This window comes from Eleutherodactylus coqui, chromosome 2 (genome assembly GCF_035609145.1).
Source record: "Eleutherodactylus coqui strain aEleCoq1 chromosome 2, aEleCoq1.hap1, whole genome shotgun sequence".
In the NCBI taxonomy this organism is placed as follows: Eukaryota; Metazoa; Chordata; class Amphibia; order Anura; family Eleutherodactylidae; genus Eleutherodactylus; species Eleutherodactylus coqui.
Window position 1 is genome coordinate 200,551,599 of NC_089838.1, and position 20,009 is coordinate 200,571,607.

Here is a 20,009-nt window from a genome sequence, read left to right on the forward strand (position 1 = left end):
TGCCACCGGTGGTGCTTCATAGAGTAATAATATTCTTCGTTTTGTGTCCCCTGTATGCCCCACACAGTAAGTACCATTTTTGATACTCAACACAAAGTAACAATGCATCCTGTAAGCCACACATCGTAATGTCCCCTGTTGGCCTCCACAGAGTAATAATGCACCCTGTAAAGCCCCACATCGTAAATGTCTCTTTTAGTGCCTCCAACACAGTATTAATGCCCCCCATAGATCCCCACTCAGGAATATTGCCTCCTGTAAAACTCCACAGTAATAATAACCTGTAGGCTATGGACCCACTCTGTAATAGTGACCCCCGTATAAAATGAAAAACTACATTATACTCACTGCTGCTACAGCCCTACAGCCCTACAAGCAAGGCAAGTATCTGATTGGTAAGATGACTTGAGTGTTCTGGATGCCTATCTTTTGATATTTCACTGAAACTGAGACTAAGTTTTAATGAAGGGGGCCCGCATAGCTTCTAAACTATCAGTGAAATCTATGCCTATCTGTAGATAATAATCAGTAGAGAACAGAAAACAAAACCAAAAAAAGATTGCACTGAGAGTACACTGCAATTAAGAAGTAATATTAAAGGGGTTCTGACATGAATAATTTTTTTATGCTTTAGCAGCCATTGTTCCCTGGTGTGCCTAATGGACCCAGGGAACCCATGGGTTAATGGCTGCTAAAGCATAGAAAGATAACACTTACCTGTTCTCCTGTTGTTGTTGACATCGGGGGGTCATCTCCCGGCAGCATATTAGCACTTTCTGCTTAGGTTAAGCAGCCTGACTAGAGCCACCTGATTGGTGCACGCTGTGCAGTCACGTGGTGCCGAAGAGCCAATCAGGTGGCTCTAATCAGCAGCGCTGCTTAACCTAAGCAGAAAGTGCTAGTATGCCTCCCGGCAGGCAGTCTTCTTTCTCCAGCAGCCGCGCCGCTCCGGGATCGCGCGCATGCGCAGTGGAGAGGTGCCCTCTGACGGACGGGCCGCGTCTCCACTGCGCATGCTCAGCACTCCGGAGTTCAGCCGGACGGACGGGCCGCCCACAGCAAGCACTGCTTGTGACGTGCTTGCTGTGGCGGTCCGTCCGTTGACCTCGGAAGTGCCTGACGGACGGACCAGAGCAGGAAGCGGTCTTTTTGACCGCTCCTGCTCTGCTTTAAAGGCACAGAAGAAGATGCCGGCTGGAGGGGACATGCCTGGCGATCGGGCCAGGCCAGGCAAGGTGAGTACAAATTTTTTTTTTTCATGTCAGAACCCCTTTAATAGTGATACTTTTCATTTGTAAAGTGCCAACATATTTCACAATGCTGCGCAATATACTAACTACTGACCTGTCTGACCTTCATCTCTTAACTACTGCAACATTTGGTTTATTCTCACCTTATCAGCTGTCGCTCTGCTAACTCACCTCTCTACCCCTTACAATCTGGTTTCCTCATAATACACTTTATAAAAACTGTCGTTACTAAAGTCTCAAATGATCTCTATTTATTCTTCTGGATCTCTCAGTGGCACTTGACACTGTAGACCACCAACTCTTAGGCCCCCGTCCATGGCCGAGGCGGAATATCGCTAGCAATATTTCACCGCGGGGGAGGAGTAGGGAGCCCTGACAGGTCTCTAAGGGGAGTCTATCTGATAGATAGGCTCACTACGGAGAATCGCGGCAATCGCAGCATGCCGTGATTTATATCCCCGAGTGGAGAATCGCTAGGATTCTCAGCTTGTGGACGCTGATGCAGCGCTTTCCATAGCAACGCAATGGAAAGCTTACAGAGTATGATCCACGGGCGATTTATTGCCTGTGGACAGGCAGCCTTATTCAGCATGCTTAAAGGGGTTCTGACACAAAAAAAAAATTGTACTCACCTTGCCTGGCCAGGACCGATCGCCAGGCATGTCCCCTCCAGCCGGCATCTTTTTCTGTGGCTTGTAGAAGCAGAGCAGGAGCGGTCAAAATGACCGCTTCCTGCTCTGCTCCGTCCGTCAGCCACTTCTGAGGTGAACGGACGGGCCGCCCACAGCAAGCACGTCACAAGCAGTGCTTGCTGTGGGCGGCCTGTCCGTCCTGCCTGAACTCCAAGATTCTGCGCGTGCGCAGTGGAGACGCGGCCCGTCCTGACTCCTGTCAGAGGGCACCTCTCCACTGCGCATACGCGCGATCCCGGAGCAGCGTGGCTCGTGGAGGAAGAAGCAGAAGTACAGCGCCTGCTGGGAGATGACCCCCCCCCCCCGATGTCAACAACAACAGGAGACAAGGTAAGTATCATGTTTTTATGCTTTAACAGCCATTAAATCATGGGTTCCCTGTGTCCATTAGGCAGACCGGGGAACAATGGCTGCTAAAACATAAAAACATTATTCATGTCAGAACCCCTTTAAGTTCATTGGCCTTAAAGGGATTGTCCAATTAAAGATATTGTTTATAGTTACACCCAGCCCATTATTATAAACATTTGTTGTATTTATATTTAGAAATGTTTTTTTATATCCCCAGATATTCCAGGACTGATGTTAGCTCCACTTCCTGTTTATATTCTGTGTCCACCTCAGTAATTGTTCCACCTACTCAGCCTTGCTTCCCTCTACTGCACTGGCTATGTGGAAGGATCCCGGATATAGTGAACGGCTGCTTCTGAAGTTCCTGCTTCTTCTCTGATGTCAGAAGAGATACTGAGGACATGATAAGAGAGCAAGACAGCGTTACTGCAGGGAAGGAAGACTGAGTAGATGTGACCATCTTGGAACATTTACTGAGGAAGACCGGACACAGAAAGACTCTTCAGTAGAAACAGCAAGTAGTGCTATTGTAACATTAGTCCTCAGGCCACTCTCATGCAGGCGGCTTCTTTTAGCGTTTTAAACATGCTGTTTAAACGCTGTACTAAGCCACCATTTATATCAATGGGGCTTCTCAAGCAAACGCTTTAGCACCACATTTATAACATGCGCTAAATCGAGCGCTGTATGTTCTATCCTACGGCATTTTAGCACGTTTCTGACACTATGCGTCGCCCATTGGAATGAATGGGGAGCGTTAAAACAAAAGCTGAAAAAACATCATGTACAGCATCTTTAACCCTGCTTACTATGCCAAGGGGGGGGGGGGGGGGGAGAATAGTGACATCATCAGCTTACTTTGTCGGCATTGTTACTGCACAAAATATGCAGGCAAATGCTCACAAAAACACTGCAAAATGCTGTTTTAAACGCTGAGTTTTTACAAACGCCTGTGTGAGAGTGGCCTTAGAATTCAGTTTAAACTTATCACTCTCACCCACAAAGCTCTTCTTCCTCATCTCTGTCTGCCACCCTACCTATACTCTATGTTTTACCAAAAATCTAAGATTAACCTTCTGCATATTCCAAACCTTCCACTCCCATCTCCAATACTTTTCTCATGCTGCACCAGTTCTCTGAAATGCACTACCCTGGAAAATCAGATTAAAGGGGTTGTCCCGCGGCAGCAAGTGGGGTTATACACTTCTGTATGGCCATATTAATGCACTTTGTAATGTACATTGTGCATTAATTATGAGCCATACAGAAGTTATCAAAAGTTTTATACTTACCTGCTCCGTTGCTGGCGTCCTCGTCTCCATGGTTGCCGTCTAATTTTCGGCCTCCGATGGCCAAATTAGCCGCGCTTGCGCAGTCCGGGTCTTCTGCTGTCTTCAATGGGGCCGCTCGTGCAGAATGCCGGCTCCGTGTAGCTCCGCCCTGTCACGTGCCGATTCCAGCCAATCAGGAGGCTGGAATCGGCAATGGACCGCACAGAAGAGCTGCGGTCCACGGAGGGAGCAGACCCCGGCGGCCATCTTCAGCAGGTGAGTATGAAGACGCCGGACCGCCGGGATTCAGGTAAGCACTCTCCGGTTTGTTTTTTTAACCCCTGCATCGGGGTTGTCTCGCGCCGAACGGGGGGGGGGGGGGGGGGGATGTTAAAAAAAAAACGTTTCGGCACGGGACAACCCCTTTAACTCCCCACATGCAGTTTTAAGTTTGCCCTAAAACATATCTCTTTAGCCAGAATTATGACATTAGAAAAAATTGACTCCTGTCCTTTTATTAGCATTAATCCTCAGAACCTCATCCTTTCACTGAACAGTATCCCCCACGCACCCTACTGTATTTCACATCTGTGCATACATAAATGCTGGCTGGGTGTTTGGCTCATGCAACTTTATGCATTCTACCCTATTGTGGACCACTGTACAAAACCAAGTACAGAGAGTTCCCTACTTATGAACAAGTTCCATTCCAGGAAGCTATTCGTAAGTGCTTTTGTTCATATGTCTGAACAAATGCTTGTATGGAGGGAGATCACAGGTGGATCCTGCTCCATACAACATCGGGTGCCGGCTGTTTCTTACAGCCTGCAACAGCTCCGATATGTTAACTCTTTAAATGTCGCTGTCAGAATTGACGTAGGCATTTAACCCTTTCCAATCCACTATCTGATTTCTAAAGACCTTCTGACTGAAGGCTGTACAGCTCTGATGTCGGAGGACGTCCAGCAGGGTATTCTTACTGTAGATTACTGGCCGCTCGGTTGTCAGGGGCCCTCCAGCATGTCACATACCGCAGTACTGGCTCTAGTCAGCAGATGGCCCCATTGTATAATGGCAGAGAGAGCCCCTAGGAAACCCTGAATCCAAAATTGGATTGCAAAGGGTTAAAGAGTTAAGAGCTCCGATGAGCGGCGCTGCTTATCGGAGCTGTTGCAGGCGGGTACAGGGTGTAAGAAACAGCCGACATTTGGGGGTCCCGTAGGCCTCCCACAATAAGATTGCGGGTTACCGTGCGCTTGCAACTGCAGTCGGGGGCCTTCTGAAAGACTCCAGAGCTGCCTATGCAGAGTGCCTATCAAGCCGTGCTCATGTGCCTATGGCACAGTTTGATACAATGCCTGTCTGTTCACTGTATAGTGTGATGTAATGCTATAGCTGAAAAAACATCGTGTACAGCATTTTACAGCATTTTTAACCCTGCTTACTATGCCAAGGGGGGGGGGGGGGAGAATAGTGACATCATCAGCTTACTTTGTCGGCATTGTTACTGCACAAAATCTGCAGGCAAATGCTCACAAAAACACTGCAAAATGCAGTTTTAAACGCTGAGTTTTTACAAACGCCTGTGTTAGAGTGGCCTTAGAATTCAGTTTAAACTTATCACTCTCACCCACAAAGCTCTCCTCCCTTATCTCTGTCTGCCACCCTACCTATACTCTATGTTTTACCAACAATCTAAGATTAACCTTCTGCATAATACAAACCTTCCACTGCCATCTCCAATACTTTTCTCATGCTGCACCAGTTCTCTGAAATGCACTACCCTGGAAAATCAGATTCACTCCCCACATGCAGTTTTAAGTTTGCCCTAAAACATATCTCTTTAGCCAGAATTATGACATTAGAAAAAAATTGACTCCTGTCCTTTTATTAGCATTAATCCTCAGAACCTCATCCCTTCACTGAACAGTATCCCCCACGCACCCTACTGTATTTCACATCTGTGCATACATAAATGCTGGCTGGGTGTTTGGCTCATGCAACTTTATGCATTCTACCCTATTGTGGACCACTGTACAAAACCAAGTACAGAGAGTTCCCTACTTATGAACAAGTTCCATTCCAGGAAGCTATTCGTAAGTGCTTTTGTTCATATGTCTGAACAAATGCTTGTATGGAGGGAGATCACAGGTGGATCCTGCTCCATACAACATCGGGTGCCGGCTGTTTCTTACAGCCTGCAACAGCTCCGATATGTTAACTCTTTAAATGTCGCTGTCAGAATTGACGTAGGCATTTAACCCTTTCCAATCCACTGTCTGATTTCTAAAGACATTCTGACTGAAGGCTGTACAGCTCTGATGTCGGAGGACGTCCAGCAGGGTATTCTTACTGTAGATTACTGGCCGCTCGGTTGTCAGGGGCCCTCCAGCATGTCACATACCGCAGTACTGGCTCTAGTCAGCAGATGGCCCCATTGTATAATGGCAGAGAGAGCCCCTAGGAAACCCTGAATCCAAAATTGGATTGCAAAGGGTTAAAGAGTTAAGAGCTCCGATGAGCGGCGCTGCTTATCGGAGCTGTTGCAGGCGGGTACAGGGTGTAAGAAACAGCCGACATTTGGGGGTCCCGTAGGCCTCCCACAATAAGATTGCGGGTTACCGTGCGCTTGCAACTGCAGTCGGGGGCCTTCTGAAAGACTCCAGAGCTGCCTATGCAGAGTGCCTATCAAGCCGTGCTCATGTGCCTATGGCACAGTTTGATAGAATGCCTGTCTGTTCACTGTATAGTGTGATGTAATGCTATAGCATTATATCATACTTACAGACAGGTTTGTTCATATGTAGCGAAGTTCGTAACTTGAACGTGCGCAAATAGGGGACTGTCTGTACTTTTAGGGCTCCTGTCCATAGGTGTTGCAAAATCCCGTGGCGAATCTCCGCCGCGGGAGCCGCCGCCCAGGAGCAGGAGCCGGCAGGCGGATCTCCGCAGTCAGCCTAAGCTGACTGCGGAGAATCACGGCAATTTGCAGCATGCTGAAAATTGTCGTCCGTGAGCGGAGAATCGCTATGATTCTCCGCTTATGGCCGGGGGGGGGGAGTGCTTTCCATAGCAACACTATGGAAAGCGTGCATTGCGTTCCCCGCGGCCAGATTATAGCCGTGGGGTACGCAATTCAAAACTGCCCATGGAAGGCAGCCTTACTTCGTGTGTTACCCCTATTTTCTCATAGATTGTAAGCCGTTGTGAGCAGGGCCCTCATTTCTCGTTATAATTCTCACTTCGTTTTCGTTATTTTGTAATATCTGAGTTTGCCTGCCATGTACCCTGTGACAAGATGGTGTTCAGCTGATACTATAGTTTCTCTCACACTGTGGCGTATGCTGGTGCTGTTTAAATAAAACCAGAAACCACAAAAATAAAAATTGTAAATTAGAGGATACCACAACTGAAGGTGGGAATACAATGTATGAAGCAGCAATATAAGGGATATTTCACAGCCATGAACCCACAATATAGTCGATGAATAGAAATAAAAACTAGATATTAAGTGTAAATGTGGCAGATAAACCAATCATGATTTTTTTATGTGTTTTTGTGCGCGTTTACCTGCATCTTTACTGCCTATTTTTGCACAGTAAAACGCAGACAAACAACTGATGGTGTGACAATCTTTTTTTCCCCCTTCCACTGGCATAGCAACCTGTGTAAAAAACTTAGTAAACCACAGTATTACACATGCAATTGAGTATTTACTGTGTTTTTTATGTACCCTGTTCATTTCAATGAGTGATTTAAATAAACGTGAAATACACCTTAAAACAGGACATGCAGCGTGCGATTTTACGCATGTAAAATACGCAGCATAAAAACGCTAGTGTGATAGGCCGCATTGAAATACATGGAGGTTTAGTGCTACGTATTTTGCATGCCTGAAATACGCAGCAAAAAATTGCTTGTGTTAGAGTGGTCTTAGAAAGAGGTAGAAATAAGAAATGACAGGTGACAATATTGCAATAGGAGATATGTTAGGACGGATTAAAAAGTCATGTTTTTAGAGACTTCTTCAAGGGGACTATCCTGCAATTAAAAAAGTTACTAAAAATACAGTCCTACTAACACATGACTCTTTTCTTACTTATTAAATGATTAAAGGGATTCTGTCACTAAGTTCGTGAAGTTTGATTCTGAGCTGAGCGCCGAGTGTTGGAGACGGGCCATGCCGGCTTCTCTCCGCCTGCATCATGCAGACTGACAGCGCTCTCCCCTTTTGGTATAGGGAGAGATCTGTCACTCTGTACTCTGCTGGTGGGAAGAAGCTGAAATGTCCCCCCTTTATGACTCAGAGCTCAATGTTGAGTCTAACTTCATGAACCTGGTGACAAAATCCCTTTAAAAAAGGTTGAGCCTCTTCCTTCGTTCAGTCTGTAGATGCTTTCCCTTCGGTGAACAGACCTCAACAAAAGAGCCAACTGACCTTGTCATGTCAGAGTAGACATGGGAGTAGAAAAAAAAATTCTGAAATTTTTAGAACACTATACTCAGACTATCCCAGTATCACTTTAATACCCCCTATCTTGGTTTACGGGGTATTTGAAGCCCAGTTAATGTACACATTCTAAAGTATGCTAAAGAGAATATCCAATTCTTCTAAATGAACAGCATAATTCATTTTATGTAAATGTTTTTTATGTTTCTGTGCTTTGTTTTAGGACTATCTGCTGTTTCCCCACCATCTCCTATCACAAGCAGTGCCATTTTTCCAGCTCATTTTACAAATACAGATATTTCTAGTATAGATGGCTTTTCACTTCCTGTCTCCGTTGCCATGCAGCCACTGTCCTTTTCTTACCACCACAGTGTTAGTCCATCCAGCAGGTATCCTAATGTACCTTTTGTTAATGTGGACAGTTATGGATTCCAAAGAAACCATCACAGCTGTGGCTCACCATGGACACTTGAAAGTTTCCATCCTTTGTATCACTACGACATGTAAAATGGCAAATGAGGTACTAGCTACAATCAGTTCATTAAATGAATGAAGGTCTTTTCAGGTCACTTTGTGCAAGTTTAGCTTCAAGATTACTGGAAAAAAGAACTACATGTAGACTTTTGTAACTTGACTTTTTTACAGCTTCTGTGACATGTATAATTTGTGCATAACATGTGGACAACTTTAGTTGTGCAACTGCTTCCCACCATGTGTTTATTCCTTAGAAAGTGATTATATTATCACACCAAAGTCATATTATTGATTCAACTGCTGCTAGCCCTTCATATTACTCCATGAGTGAAAGAAGCTGAGTCCCTTATTTGGTATTGTAGAAAAATGCTGCCTAGTTATGACTGTCAGATAACTTGATGCTTTCTTAGGGACTGTTAGTATGGATGTTACAGCTGGTATGTGACATGAACTCTTGTTTCTAGTCTATTTTCACACTCGAACTTGGGTTCAGTTTTTAGGGGATCCTTGATGAATATGATAGATCCATTTTGATTTATTGTGTAATGGATCTCATTGATTTAGTCAGTCTGGTTTACAAGTTTTTTTAATCTAGTAGACTATTGCTATAGGCTATGGTATTTTGCCCATCATAGGAAACAGACACACCTGTGGGAACCAAGCCATGATGTCTTATTAAAAAACATTACCATCACTACCCCAAACCCCCACATTTCTAATAAACCAAGCTTACATCATCATTGAACTGAGATCAGCAGGAGTTTTTGCTATTGCCACCATATTACAGCCTATAATACCATAAGTCTAATAAAAACGTAAACAATATTAAAATATAGAACCAAATCAACCTGCTAGTCGAATTTCCTTGTCTCTCTAATTATCTTATGTACGTGTATATTTAATGTAGTATTATTTACATGTTTATTAGAGATGAGCAAGCATACTCGGTAAGGCGGTACACTCGAGAGAGCATCGCTTTTTTCGAAAACCTGCTGGCTCGTCCCTGAAGATTCGGGGAGAGGGAGAGAGGGAGAGAGGGAGAGAGGGAGAGAGGGAGAGAGGGAGAGAGGGAGAGAGAGAGATCTTTCTCACTCTCCTCCTCGCTCCCCCTCGCTGACCCGCGTTGCCCCCCAGAATCTTCAGTGACGAGCCAGCAGGTACTCAAAAAAGGCGATGCTCTCTCGAGTATGCTCGCTCATCTCTAATGTTTATGTGATGCTTTCTTTGTAACTATAACTTCTAATATTTAATAAAATGTGTGACAATTAAGAACATTAACATTGTCTTTTCACATAGATTTAGTAACAATAGTTTTTATGTATTATTATGGTATAAAGAAGTTGTTTATTGGTCTTGGAATCTGAAAGTATAATAGGTCCTAATAGTTTCCATTTTTTATTTCAATCTTTTTCCATAAAGTTCATTGATAAAAATCAGTTGATCACCATGTTGGGCATATTCTCAGTGGGATGAGACAGCCCCATATCATACAGCAATATCAAAACATTTAATCACATTATTGTACAAGCACATTGTTAAACTTAGTACAAGAATGTATACTTATATATATATTTCCATCTGAGCAGAGGTGTAACTTGAAGATTCAGGGCCCCAATGCAAAATCTGTAACAGGGCGCCCCAACTATAATGCTTTATTCATACTACTGGGCTTACTATATGGAGAAGTTAGGCCTTATTGGGTCCCCTAAGGGTTCTGGGCCCGGGTGCAACCACATCCCCTGCAGTTATACCTCTGCATCTGAGCATAGAACTACATTATACACATACAGTATAATTATTAAATGGAAAATATCAATTTAGCATGAATTGTAATCCAACCCTCATTTTTAGGACCAGGGTTTTTCCTGCAGGCCGACACAGATTTCTTGTGCCTAATGAAAAATCCAGCCCTTCTCTGATTGGATCCTAAACAGTAGAAATACACAAAGAAAAGATTTATACGTCGGGCTCTTTAATCCAATCCATTAGAACTGCACCAAAACTACTTAATGCAAACAGAGCTGTACATGCAGTTTAGCTAATTAACCCCTTAACAACCGCCGATACGCCTTTTGACAACCTATATCGGTGGGCTATGTATGAAGAGGGATCGCACGACGATCTCCCTCCATACAACAATGGGTTCTATTCTCTGTTTAGTGTGCGAATATTTTCCACGTGCAAAAATACTTGCTGTAGGAAGACAGCTCAGTAGAATGTGGGATTGCGGCGTGTTCAGCAGTCAGAGACACGTATTTAAAGTCCAAGCACAGGCGTGACCGGTGTTTATTTCAGTCCAACAAATCAAAAGCAAATCCAGCCTTGGCTTCAGGCATGAAAACAATAGTCCAGCATTTAGTATAACAGACAGTCCCTGCCTGTACAGGTCACGTTCAGCAGGTGCACCACACAGCAGGGCTTTTACCTCTAACAGGTATCTCAGGCTGCCTGGGTCCAGCAACCATCCAGTTTCCCCCTGTGTCAGTGAACACTGCTATTTATATACAACACTTCCTAGCCCACCCTCAGCACCTGTGCTGATTAACCTTGCACTTCCCCCGGAGTGGAAGAAGTGGAATGGATGGCCCCACTACCAACCTGTCACCCATTCCAAAAATCCAGGCCCAAAGACTTAAAGAAAAGATCTCCAGCAACTACTTGCTGGAGATTACATTGCACTCCTGGATTGTCATGTCTCAAACAGCAGGACATGACTTTCCTCCAGCCCCACTAGGCATAATAGCTGAACCTAGGGGCAATTTAACTACCATCCACTATCATGCCCCTCAGTACCTCACAGTGCAAATACACAGCAATAGAAATAAAGTGGCAGCATCCAATGGTGCAAAAAAATCCAATGTGTTTATTTTCCCACAAGCGACTTTCAATCAGCAGTCTGATCTTTATCAAGCTCAAGATCAGACTGCTGATCGAAACGTCACTTGTGGGAAAATAAACACATTGGATTTTTTTGCACCATTGGATGCTGCCACTTTATTTCTATTGCTGCTGCTTTTGGGATTGGATCCGTACCCTGGTGGCTGTTGCATCCCAAGACTGTGTCTCAGCCTTATGGCAATAGGAGTACTGCTTCTGTGCATATACTTGTCCTGACAGTGCAAATACACAAGTGTGAAGAAGCCCTTATGGTAGCAATTAGAGATGAGCGAGTATACTCGCTAAGGCACATTACTCGAGCGAGTAGTGCCTTAGCCGAGTATCTCCCTGCTCATCTCTAAAGATTCGGGGGCCGGCGGGGGAGAGCGGGGAGGAATGGAGGGGAGATCTCTCTCTCCATCTCTCCCCGCCGCAACTCACCTGCCACCTGCGCCGGCCCCCGAATCTTTAGAGACGAGCAGGGAGATACTCGGCTAAGGCACTACTCGCTCGAGTAATGTGCCTTAGCGAGTATACTCACTCATCTCTACTAGCAATACACAATAGACAAAAGTCAATTAAAATTGATGATTTCAACCAAAACAATCATTTACCAGGTGTAATTTAACAATGAACAATGGTTTCAGCTGACCAATGACACAGTCATCACCTGGAAAGAAATCCGTCGCGTTTGAAATTTTTTGTCTTCTAGGCCTCGTTCACACAGGCTACAAAATCTCGGTACAAAATCATTGCTTAATAACGCATGTATGTGAAGCCCATGGTTTCCAATTGGGTCTTTCAGGCTACAAAAAATAGCAATGATTTTGTAGCGAGATTTTGTACTCGTGTGAACGAGGCTTTAGACAGATGAAAATTATTTCATCCACAAAGAATCTTTTTTTTTTTTTTGAAAGAACATTCCTTTGGCAATCATTCGTCCTTTTCCTAGTGTCACTGAATATGTATCTGCAGTGACCGAGGTGCGAGCAGATGGCGGGGTAGCTGTTTAGGGTTGTCACGGTGGCACTACCAACTCCTCCCCTGAGGGACGCGTGTGACCCTTGGCCAAGGCCCTGATGGGCCTCTCCAGGCAGCACTGGTGCAGCGGTTACCTGAATAAGTTGTGTCGTGGACTTGTAGAGTTTTGTCATGGGTGACGCCACCGTTCCTTGCTCCGCGGGATATCTGACGAGAAATAAGAAAGTCCACACACAGGTTAACTTGATAACACTCAGTTGCTGGGAACGGTCAACAACCAGAACTTTACTTGCAATAAACATCTTGAGACGGGCTTACAAGTTGTAGACAAATTCACACACCCATGCAGGAAACAATTGAAGAGGTCAGGGAGGAAACCAGATGAAACTGGGCCTACAGCAGTGATGGCGAACCTTTAAGAGACCAAACTGCAACTCAAAACCCATTTATTTACTGCAAAGTGCCAACATGTCAGGGACGGGGCTTATCATGACGTATGATTTTACCCCCGTCGTTCTAAAAAAGACCGGGCCGCTTCAAAATAAACAGGATGCAGATTTTGACTGCTTTTTGGATGCGGAAATGCTGCAGAATGTCCTCAGCGGAAATTTCTGTGGAAAATTCTGCAGCATTTCCACATCCAAAAAAGCAATAAAAATCTGCATGCTGTCTATTTTGTAAAAGCCCTGCCCATTTCTGCCACATGTAAACATACCGCAGCGGTAATAGTGATCCCCCCGAGCGCGCGATAATAGTGGCACCCCACAGCTGCCCCCAGTGTAGTAGTGACACCCCACAGCTGCCCCCCACCACGAGATCCACATACTTATCCCATCGTCCTCGTGGAACCGCCGCTCCTCCTCTGCCGGCGCGCCCTCCAGCAGCGCTGTTTGCAGGTGCACACTGACGTCAGTGTGCTGCCAGACACCTCCCCCTGCCCTCACGGAACCAAGCAGGAGACGCCAGGGGAGGGGGGAGGAGGATCCTGGCTGCACACTGACATCACAGTGTGCGCTGGGATCAGCGCAGATAGCAGCGCTGCTGAGTGAATACCAGAAGGGGAGCCACAGCCCCTGCTGGTATTCATGGTATTAGTGTACCTTGATGCCAGGGAAAGCTAGGGGTTTAACAGGAGCAACGCCCCTCTCACACCCCTAGTTGCTGACTTTAGTAAGGTCCTATATTTGCCACGGCTGTAGGGTTAGGCCTCATGTCCACGGGCTTAAAATCCGCAGCGTTTCTCCCGCACGCGGATCCGCACCCCATAGGGATGCATTGGACACCCGCAGGTAGTTAAATACCTGCGGATGTTATTTTTCCCATCAGGTGCGGATCCGCGTGCGGGAAAAAAATGGACATGCTCCATTTTAGTGCGGGTCTCCCGTGGGGACGGCTCCCGCAGGCTTCTATTGAAGCCTATGGGAGCCGTCCGGATCCGCGGGAGATCCGTACCAGAATTAAACTCACCTGCTCCGGACGATGCGGTTCTTTCCTTCTTCGCGGCCGGATCTTCTTTCTTCGGTCCGGCAGATGTGCCCGGCGCACACCACCAGGCCGAAAAAAGAAGATCCGGCCGCGAAGGAAGGAAGATCCGCATCGTCCGGAGCAGGTGAGTTTATTCTGATTTTTAGGCCTCACGTCCGCGGGGCAGGAGGGACCCGCTACGGATTCTACATGAAGAATCTGCGGCAGGCCTGATTTTCCCCATGGACATGAGGCCTTAGGGTTATATTTTATGTGAGACGTACATTAAATTACGTAGATCTAAATACTTTCATATTACACTGCTAACATGGAAGCATTAATATTGAAGAATCTAAGCCTAACATGAAAATGAACCCTAACTCGCCTGTTGTTGCTTGCATCTATACAGGCGCTGCTGTCCCCCTTCCATGTCCCCTGGCCTACCGGTAGCCGCCACCTCCGCTCCCTTATCCTGGGTCTGCGGAGGAATTCCCCTGCAGTGAGGGAGTGCCTCTACTCCCTCACTATTTCTGCTGTGCTGCTGCCGATGTCTCTGCTTCCGCCACTGCCGCTGCAATGCTTGCTGCTGCAGTACGGAGATTTTTCTGGCCTCAGTATGTGCTGGTGCTGCCACTGCTTCCCTGCCTGTGGATCTCCCAAGGTCACGGCAACGCTGTCACTGGATCTGCTGCCGCGGCCCCTTGCCCCGCTGCCTCCACCGTCACCCCTTCCAGGCCGCTGTCGTCTGCCGCTAGCCCTGTCACAGGCGTTCCAGGCTGCTGTCGTCCCCTGCCACCGCTGGATGCTGTCGCTCTCCACCGGCGCTAGCAGCCTTGAAATTGTAGGACTCCCTTACTGTCCTGGCAGGACCTGCACAGGACCCAGCTCACCACCCAATCAGGTGCAAGGGGCGTCACCGCCCTGTCACTCTTGTCTCCACCAGTAGTTCCGGTGGAGACTATAGTGGTGAGCGGCAGATGGTGACGCGTGCCAGCATTGAGGGGTCTGCGTGCTGCCTCTTGCACGCGTGCTGTAGATTCGGCACCACTAGCCTACAGTCTAGTTATCTGTAGAAGTCCGCTCCAGGACACACACACTCCGGAGAAGGACAAGAACACTCCACTGAACACTCACTTCTGTAGGATTCTAGACATTGCATGGCAAACTTTTTTTTCTCCTTCTTCTGTACTCTCACTCTTTCTTAGGGGTCCTGGGAATAGACCTCCAGGATACTTCTCTTTTGCTTCTATTCTTCACCACATGAGGGTTGAAGGTACCCCCATGTGGCCGGCACTCACTCCTTCTCTCTCAGACTTAGTCAAGCAGGTTCTCCCTTTATTTGCCCCTTGCATTACATATATCAATCATAATCACGTGACATCACAGATTGTTACATTTCCAGACATAACCCAGACATTCACAGACATTAACCTCTTACATGCTGCAGCTGTGCAATACACATAACTAGTGACAAGACAATTTGTACAGAGCATCCACAGTGAAGACATGACATTCAAGACAATTATGGAGGGGTCAGATATAGGTATTTCAGGCCATGACATATGACTGGTCTGAATGACTATGACAGTTAATGGACTATGGACTAAGGGTCCTTTCACATAGGCAGATTATATCTGTCCGTGCAAATGGCATTGTTGGTCAGCGCTCATTCATAATGTTCACACTGGCAGATGATCTGCTGTATGATGATGAAAGATAATTATTTGTACCCATACAGACATTATTGGTTGACTGCACATTTCCTGTTTACTCGGGTAGATATGCAGCTGACAGGCAAGCTTTTTATGCATGCAGAAAATATATGATTATCTGTGGAATGAGCATTTATCTATTCGTTGGCAAAGTGTTTGGCCTTTTACACGGATCAATGATCGGGCAAATGAACTTGAAAAAGATGCAAAACTATTGTTCACCAGATGATTGTTCATTCAACTATCAATCTACTTCTATCTAATGTGCACAGCCAAATTAAAGGGAACCCATCATCGGGATTTCATGTCTCAAACTGCCAACACACTACTTATAATCACATTTTACACATCACAGACATGACTATGTATAAAACAGAAACAAGATTGTGAGGCTAAAAACTTACTTGTGATATGTTCGGCAGTCGGTTGTATTTGCCAGATTTTTCATTTCATAATGCGCCAAATGTTTTCTATTGGTGAAAGGTCTGGACTGCAGGCAAGCCAGTTCAGCACCTGGACTCTTCTGTGACGCCATGCTCTTGTGATGGATGTAGTATATGTTTAGCATTGTTTTGCTGAAATATGCAAGGCCTTCCCTGAAAGAGATGAAGTCTGGATGGGAGCATATATTGTTCTAAAATGTCTATATACTGCTCAGCATTGATACCATCTGAGATTCAGGCTTGTGAACTGTGCCCTGAAAACAAGCTGGATACTCCCTCTCCTTTCGTGTCCACGGTTTCCAAAAAGAATTTCAAATTTAGAATCATCTGACCACAGAACAATTTTTCATTGATGATGATATTCTGTACTGTACATGGTGGGACATACAAAATCTTCCCAATTTTTAGTGAACCTCTGACCATCTTTCCTTCCAAGACACTCTGCCTCTCTATAATGCTCTTTTTATACACAGTCATATAACTTTAGTAGAAAATTGACCTTCTAGTTATTTTTCATTAGTACCACTTACTTTTACAGCCTTTTTTTAACCCTGTTCCAATATTTTTGAGATGTGTTGCTGCCATCAATATCTAAATGAGTTTTTTTTTTTTAAGAAATGGATAAATGTCTCAAGAGTTTGGCTAACCATTAAGCCAACATGCTGTCCTTTTTTTTTCTGGTGTGAAAATTTGGTGATTTTCCTGCATTGCAAGAGGGAGTGAAAACGCATGATTATGAAACCAATGACTTTCAATGGTTTCATTCTCATTTGTGATCTTTTCACGGCTGAGATGCTGCGTGAAAAATAAATTTCAGCATCTCCTTTCTTTCTGTGATATCACCCATTGTCTTCAATGGGGCTGGCGGCAGCAGAGCCTGCTCCATTGAAAAGAATCACTGAACATCACGATCTTCTGCTCTGCTGTGACAGCAGCAGCAGGGGATTTCTTCATCACTGAACACTGACAGCAGAGCAGCGTGTTCAGTGATGAGAAGACTCTCCACGGGAAAGAAGGATTCCTCTGTGTCAGCTGTCATAGCAGAGACAGGAGATCGCTATATTCTCCCATTGCTTTCAATGGGGCCAGCGCTGTTGCTGCGAGGCTGTTTTCACATGAAGGGGTTCCATATGCAGTTTGAGGGCAATAACGGGCCGGGAATCACGGCCGGATATCACTCTCGCCAGTGGGCAGCAACCCAAACCGCGCTAGACTTTTGAGTTGAAGTCCAACCAAGGGCAACATCTGCATGGAGTATGAATGTTCTCCCTGTGCTTGCATGGGTTTCCTCCCACACTCAAAAAACATACAGATAGGTGAATATAGATTGTGAGGACCAGTGAGGACAGAACCCAATACTAAGTGATGCAAAGTGCTGGCTAATATGCATGCGCTGTATAAATAAAAGATTATAAAAAGTATATCTTTGGTATAATTGCTTTATAGTTTGATCTATTTCACAGGATTTGTTTTCGGTTGGATTCAAATATATACTGTACAACATATTAAAACATGCTGCTAACATGGACCATAAATGTGTTGTGAAGAAATAATGCATAAAAGAATGATAAATGGGTCTTTTAGAGAAGACACAAGCCAGTGCAATGTGTTGCTATGATGTTACACTGGTTTGCTGGTCTGCTAAATAAAACTCCTAAAGGTATAGCTTATCAAATGAGAAGAATTGCATTTCTGTGGAGATTGCTGCTTTGCAGTTCATTAAATCACTGCTGTTCTTCTACATTGCTACATTTATTCTGGATTGCTTTCCCCGGTACAAATAAATTATACTTTTCAATGAGTGTGCACTACAAAATATATCTGGAGGTAATCATGCAAACTAAGTTCTGACAATTACTTTGACAAATGGAAAAAAATGACTTTTACCAATTGAGGAATTATTACAATTCTATTACAGGGGAGGAAGTATAAGTGTGTAAACCTGTTATTTTCACATTATACTTAATTACTCCTTGTAGTTACTTAAAGATCTATTATTATGGCTTACAAAGATAAAACAAGCTCCAATGAACAAGGGTGCGTTCACAATTTATTTTTTCTTTCCAGGGAAGAGAAACAGCATTTGATACTAAGCAACTGCCACGCTATATATATATATATTATATATATATATATGTATATTTATGGTAAATTGTGGGCACTTATTTGTTTTTACCTTTCCAAATCTTTATATCAACAGCAAATGGGCTTATATTTTTCAGGATGAGATGTAGGTTTTTTTTAATGTACATTTAAAGGGTTAACTTTTCAAATAACTTGTGCTTATGTGATAGCAAGTGTGAAAACTAGTAAAAGTACAGAGCACTTTACGTAAAATGATGTTTTTGTGCTGACAAATTCCTTTGAAATGCTTGTCACTAGGGGTCTCCTTCCCTTCCAATTTGCTGTCCACTGCCTGTTTTCAAGTGAGGTTCGTCTCTAATAACTAAGATAACGAGGCAGATTACATGAAGTAGAGCACGGTGATTACTTATGCTACCCACAGAAGTCTATGGAGAGTGAATGGGGGATGAGAAGCAGACACTAACACAGATTTGGCTGCTGGAGCGAATGGAGAGTGATTAACTTTTTCTCAGCAACTGGAATCACATCTATACTGTCTGGTACTGTTCTACAATGTCCTACATGATGCTGTTATTCATGTGCAGTGCATTGAAAACAACACAGCAGCAATCTTCCTGACAGCTCCAAGAGTATAGATACCAGGACCATGAACAGTTCTTAATATTACAGTATGGAAGTTCTGGAGATTCCAGGGCCGTGAGGAAATCACAGTAGTGAAGTACAAAGCACAAGGATAGTTTGAGAAGGATTACAGTCAACACCAGTATTGGAAGTGAGAATTTGCTGATGTTCAAGGAATGGTACTTCATCTTTGGCTGCTTTACTGCTACGCTTTCATTGCAAGAAAACACAAGTTTTAACTTTTCCTCTCCCAACATGACTTTTAACACTGTGTGATTGACTGACTTGGAGAGCAACACACCACACCATAGCTGTGTGGTCAGCTTTGTGTAACATTTCTCCTGTATATAGTGATATACATTGGCTTTTCTACATGAGGATATTCTGCAACATAGTTATTGCCACTTCTGAATTGCCAATTCTTTTGAATTGCATAGCAGAAAAAAGTAAATGTTAGACTTTATATGACATAATTTGAATGCAAAAAGATTCAAGACGACTGCTTACACAGTAATTAGCATGTGAAGGCATTATGGTGCATAAGCTTAATATGGCTTTTCAGCTTATCCTGCTTGCAGTGATAATTCCAAACAGCAGCTGTATGAAGGGACTAGAGCCTGCTGATAAGTGACATGTAAATTTAGGTTTTAAATTGTGCATATATTGTACTTTTTTGCATTAATGAAAAGGTGGAGCGTCTCCCTGGTAGAAGAGTGTGTACTGTATGTGGAACAATTCACGTAAATTAGAAGTTCATGGAATGTTTCAGTTTCAGGCCATTGCAGAGGCAGCTGGAAGTGGAGGAAAGTACAGGAATAGGAAGAGGTTTTGGGGCATCTAGACGATTTTCCAGCTGTTCTGGGATAACTCCCCCTTTTCTGTGAGTTTTCTGGATAGGGAGAGTTGTCAAATAAGACAGCCCCTGCACGACAAGTGAATAGCAGGGTAACCTGAAGTAGAGGTACTATTCCAGGATGGCTGGGATATTAGCCACTATTCCCCAGATACAAAAAAGCAGTCATTAGTGGTAACCAAGTACTCATCCTGTGTCTGGTCATTCAAAGGACACAAGGGTCACATCGCTGAAGATGGCTGATTACTGTAGTTCGCCCAAATATCTCCACACAGGTACAAGCTGCAATTAGACACAAAGTTTCCTCTGGATGGTCCCAGCAGCTGCTGAATATTAGAGATGAGCGAGCACCCAAATGCTCGGGTCCTCGTTATTCGAGTCGAGCTTTTCGTAAAGTTCAAGAGTTCTACCCGAGTAACGAACCCCATAGACTACAATGGGAGACTCAAGCATTTTTGTATGTGGGCCGCTAGGTCCCGAGCTTT

At 44.6% G+C, this 20,009-nt stretch overlaps 1 protein-coding gene across 1 annotated transcript in view; it reads left to right on the forward strand.

Annotated features, from left to right (window-relative positions):
* Window positions 1-8,521, forward strand: part of PAX4 (paired box 4) — a 67,796-nt gene extending 59,275 nt beyond the window's left edge. Inside the window, exon 9 of the mRNA XM_066589323.1 lies at window positions 8,238-8,521. Coding sequence (XP_066445420.1) covers window positions 8,238-8,521 — 284 coding nt within the window. The remainder of the gene's footprint in view (window positions 1-8,237) is intronic.
* Window positions 8,522-20,009: the final 11,488 nt, after the last annotated feature.